At 38.3% G+C, this 5,686-nt stretch overlaps 1 protein-coding gene across 1 annotated transcript; it reads right to left on the reverse strand.

Moving 5' to 3' along the window:
* Positions 1 to 3,896: 3,896 nt before the first annotated feature.
* Positions 3,897 to 5,457, reverse strand: LOC113356522. The gene has a single exon (XM_026599682.1). The coding sequence runs from the start codon at positions 5,455 to 5,457 to the stop codon at positions 3,991 to 3,993; it is 1,467 nt and encodes a 488-aa protein (XP_026455467.1). The 3' UTR covers positions 3,897 to 3,990.
* Positions 5,458 to 5,686: the final 229 nt, after the last annotated feature.

The raw sequence follows: 5,686 nt of genomic DNA on the forward strand, positions 1-5,686 counted from the left end.
TGATTGCATATAAATAAGATGATATGTGCTTTCTTATGGTCATGAAATGTCTCTTTCGGAAATTTTATTAGGATCCCGTTTTCGTACCTTTGCCAATTTTATTGACAAAACGGGGGAGAATTAATATGTAGTTCACACTACAAATACATATGGTTTTCGGATCATATGTAAGGGGGAGCGGTTTCCATGTGAGATGGAGTATTGACTAAGGGGGAGTGATACATATCACCATAGTATTATTGTCAAAGTTGTGATGCAATTGAACTTTGATACTATATAATGATACTATGACACTGTATAACAATGATTGAGAACTTTTATTTTCTCGTTGTTATAGCTACGGATTTTCAACAACGATGATGCTGAACTTACAACCTTCGTGATCATTTGAGTACTTGGAAGTGACGAAGATTTCGAGTAATGTTGAAGATTAGGCATATGGAATAGGAGCTATAAAAGTTAATTCATTTATTTTTATATTCCATATATATTGATAGTTTTGTCACTAAAATTGACAAAGGGGGAGATTGTTAGAGCATTGCTCGGCCGAGCTCGCATGCGTTGCTATCTCAAGCATGTTTGTCAATGTTAGTGATCAAAACTATAAATCTTGATTTATAGTCTACTATAGCTAAGTCTTGGACTAGGATAGAAAGTGTAGTTGAGCTCAAGAACTCCATGGAGATCATCATACAAGATGAAGGACTACTCAAGGAACTGGTGGATCTTCATCGACTAAAGGATATGTGGAGACTTGAACTTATCTATCACTCAAAAGTCTATCTACTCTATCTCCTATTTTGAGACAAAAGTCGTTTTGCTATATAGACTTTGATTATACACATTTGCTATTTCGAGCCGAGTTTATCTTGCCTATCTATTTCTCGAAATATGTGTTGGTAAACTTTTGATTTGGCCAAGTTCATCCTTACCTAGTGACGAAAGTCATGACACATTTCAATCACCTTGAAAATTGCTTACTTTGACGAAATGTCCTCTAAGAATGTTTCAATGGTTGAAATGAGAGTTTAGATTAAATAACCAATGATGGATATAAGCATTGTGTGGCAACACATATATGTATAAGTCCTTTTTCCTTGAACCGAAGTTTGCGAACTTTGTTGATCAAGAGAACCGGAACAAGAGCCGTGAACTCAGTCCGAGAAATCAGTCCGCGAACCCAGTCAACGAACTGGCGGAAGTTCTCGACCCGAGAAAATCTGCTGGAGTTTGAGAACTCCTTCCGGGAACTTAAGTCCGCGAACTAAGTCTGCGAACTTAAGCTGGTTATATCTAAAGACGATTGTTTGTGAACTTATTTATATTAACTAAGGAATGCTAAATGCAAACCGTGGCTATATAGTTCATGAACCGATTCGAGTGAATCAAATCGTTTTTGCTTCGAGTGTGTCTTGTGCAGTTACGTAAGATTTCCTTGCAATTGAACAACTCTCTAACTAGTTCATTTGATTCATTTGAACTAGTTATGGTGCAAAAGAACATGGTTGATATGAAAGAGCTCATATGGCTAACCATTGGTTAACTATTGTTGAACCAACAAATGCTCATGTTTGGGTACGATTACATAAACCCAAAATAGTACATTTCATTTGTGTGTAACAATCTAAGTTTTCGATCTAACAGTTGAAAGATATTAGCTTGAATATAATCATCTTTTCATCTAGCGGTGAATATTGAATGCTTTGTTACCAATCTAACATTGATTGCAACCCCTGACTTGAAAGACTATATAAGGGAGAACTCTAGCAACTGGGAAACCTAATCCCCACACCTCCTGTGTGATACTAGTTGCACTCGCACATGAGTTGGTTTTGCTAGATTCGATTCTCCTTTAACCTTAGGTTTCTTCTTGTAAACCAGGTTAACGACTTAAATACTTCATTGGGATTGTGAAGCCAGACCGATACTACTTTCTCGTAGTTGTGTGATCCGATCTTGCTGATTCTATCGTTTTGAGTACAATCATAACGATTGTCTTGAGATTTATATCTCCGATAGGCAAGATATAAAAGTAGTCACAAACATCTTCATCTCAGCGTTTGTGATTCCACAATATCTTCTTTCGCCGCGTCGATTAAGATTATTGTGAGGTGATTGATAATACTAGGCTGTTCTTCGGGAATATAAGTCCGGGTTATCAATTGGTTCATGTTCACCTTGAATTATCAAAAGACGGAACAAAACTCGTAGGTATTTCTGTGGGAGACAAATTTGTCTATTCTGTAGACTTTTCTGTGTGATACATAATTGTTTCTTAAAGTCTCCGACTTTGGGTCGTAGCAACTCTTAGTTGTGGGTGAGATCAGCTAAGGAAATCAAGTGCGTAGTATCCTGCTGGGATCAGAGACGTAAGGAGCGCAACTGTACCTTGAATCAGTGTGAGATTGATTGGGGTTCAACTACAGTCCAGACCGAAGTTAGTTTGTAGTAGGCTAGTGTTTGTAGCGGCTTAATACAGTGTGGTGTTCAATCTGGACTAGGTCCCGGGGGTTTTCTGCATTTGTGGTTTCCTTGTTAACAAAATTTCTGGTGTCTGTGTTATTTCTATTCCGCATTATGTTTTGTTATATAATTGAAATATCACAGGTTGTGCGTTGTATCGATCAATTGTGAAATCCAACCTTGGTTGTTGATTGTAAATTGATTGATCCTTAGATATTGGTCTTTGATACCATCCAAGTTTATTATCCTTGGGGCTCATGCCATAGTTAAACTTGGAATGCTCATGCCATAGTTAATACTTGGTTGTTGATTGTAAAAAATTTCAACTACATACTTCAGTGGAATGCTCATGCCATAGTTAAACTTGGAATTATTCCTTGTTGCCGTGGAACTATCCACAAGGTTGCTGGTGCAAGTCTTGCTTCTACTAGTGCCTACTAAACTGTGAAATTTGATAATACTGGGCTTTGAAAGTGTTTATGGGCCTCACATGGGATTTCAGTGGCATCATGAGTTCTGGTCTTCTGATGCGTGCCTTTCCAACTGTCAAGTTGATTATTTTCACTTCCATCCCTGAGTACAAGGATGTTTTCAAGGGGAGTGTCATATAGCCGGTATTGTATTGGAGTGCCCATATCATATTAGAGGGGTTAATTAGTTGTTAGTAGTATGTAGCTTAATAATAAGTGTGTTTATCAATTGTAATTGTGGGCTAGGATGTGAACACGTGGGCTCTTGATAGCCATTGGATTTAGGGATAGAAACCTAGCTTATAAATCCAGAGTCTGTAATGAAAATGGTATGGAATTATTAATCAATTAGAACTTCTGTTCTTCAAGTTGTGTTCATTTGAACTCAGAGAGGCTTGATTCTCACGAATCAAGAAAGGTTTATCCTCAATTTATTAACCCAATCTTGTCATTGTACTTAGGTACATGACACATGAAAAGTTCGCCTTCAACACTAAGAAGAAAAAATGAGTCTCGGACCAAGTTATCGCCCTGCCCATATAATAGATTTGTGAACTCTACATGAGAAATTCTACCTATACTCAGGATCTGCCAACCTACTATGTGATCACAAACTTAAGTTAGAAAAAGTCTACAGGAAAAGTTGATGATAGTTTGGTTCGCGAAGTCATTATAAAGGATTAAGATTAATAAAATGTAACAAAAGGAAATAACTACGCTCCCAGTAGCACGGATTTCTTACTAGAGCGTACACGAAACCTCTCGTATCTATATATTGAAGAAGAAAAATAATATCTGCAATACACTTTAATCTATACACAAGCTTTACAAAGCATAAAAACTCTGCCAGAAAAGAATTTTCTTTCCCAGGAGAGAAATTCACTTACCAGGCAAGAGGATCATATATTCAGAGTCTAGCTTTATATGTGGTAATTAAAAAAGAACAAATAGCACAGGTTTCGTACCAGTAAATATCTATTACTATATTGTATGTGCTTGTAAGGGAATGTATGTAAGTCTAAGTTGTACACTGGCATGTATAAATGTCAGGTCAGTGTTACACTCCTTGAGCTTCCAAAAGTGCATTAAAATCCTCTCTGGCCTTTCGTAGGCGAGGTGTGATGCAGGTAGATGGTGCATTGTTAGACGACGACGTAGAAAACCTAACATGGCGAGTAGATGTTGATTCTTGAGAGAGCCGTGGTTGATCTCGTCTGGACGAACTGTTCTTTAACACCCCCTTGATTTCTCTTTCGAAAACGAAGGCAGTGTTAACTGGTCCATCTGCATCGTTGGCGGAATTTCTTATCAACTCTAACGGAAGATCGAAATAATGTGAAGAATCTGCTTCATCTCGATCATCATTTATCATACCAGCTGATGACCAAGACCCACACTCAAATTTCTCCAAAGAAACCGTTCTTGATATAATAACATGTTGTTTTGGTGCTACCGGCGCCTGCTGGGTCTGAACAGGCTGAACTTCTTTAGCTCCTTGCCCTTGATGAGAATAATCTTCCTCGTCCTGTTTTCTTGGTCTAACTTGCTTTCCCTTGCCAAATCCTGGCAAGTACAAGCACGACAATGAACCACATTTAAACTCGTCATCGCCGTATCGGTATTTTCCTGATGCAGCTTTACCTTTCTTGCTTCTAATTCTTCTAATCGTTTTGATTACATCATCTTCTTCAAATTCTTCACAATAATCTGCCATATTGCTATTAGTGTCATCATCTTCGAGGTAGGACTGTTGCTCGTTTCTACGTTCATTCACTTTCTTAGACCAAATATCAAAATCGACGGATGGTGCAGACCTTCTACCTTCACCTAAAGACTTGCTTCTAGCTATATAAGAGCCACTATCATCAGTTGCAGCAAACGGAGAAACAGCAGCTGAACGTTGGCGTCCTAAATAGTTGATCGCAGGTGGAAGAGGAGGAGGAGGCAGCGGTAGGTGGTTTTGGCTGTTTCTCCATTTTTTGATGTTCTTCATTAGAGAAGGCGGGCCACATAGAGGTGACGATGACGGAGAACTTGGAAGACTACAACTCAAAAATCTGTTACTTGATTTGGACGGAGATATTGCTGGAGGAGGTACTGGTGGTGGATACTTGCAATTTGCAGAATCTATTCGACTGACAGCAACTGGAGAAGCTGGTGGTTTCATCATGGATGGATTAAGACTAAGAAGAGCGTCAGCATCTGGAGGTTTAACAAAAGATAAATTACGAGTAACAACATATTCTCCTCCTCTTCCAGTAGTCGACAGCACGGATTGTTTGATAGAAATGGGATCAACAGATATTTCTTTGTCAGCCACGGATCGACGTGGACTGATATTCTGATGATCAATGTTGTTAAACAAAGGGTTTAGATGTTTGGTAGATGCTGAACGTAAACAATCAATGCTAATGCATAAATCTTCTTCCTCGTCATCTACAAATTCGAGTAGTAATCCTCCATCTTCAGTACAAGGAATCATCATCGATGGTTCTTTGGCACTGGCAGTTGCCACTATAGACATCTTTCCGATGATCGAGAGTTATGAAATAGTAATAGCTAGCTGTGAAAAGAAGCAGCTAGCTGAAGGTGTATATATTGAAACAAGAAGAAGAAACGTAACATTTAGAGGACGTGGGTGCCATGATTTATTCTTAGTGTTGTCCATGATCTCTATTTGTTCTTCTATCTTTGTCGTAAATCTTAAAAATAATGAAGACTTAGGATAGAGCAAAGAAGTGTTCTTCTTGTCT

This window comes from Papaver somniferum, chromosome 1 (genome assembly GCF_003573695.1).
Source record: "Papaver somniferum cultivar HN1 chromosome 1, ASM357369v1, whole genome shotgun sequence".
Taxonomy (NCBI): domain Eukaryota; kingdom Viridiplantae; phylum Streptophyta; class Magnoliopsida; order Ranunculales; family Papaveraceae; genus Papaver; species Papaver somniferum.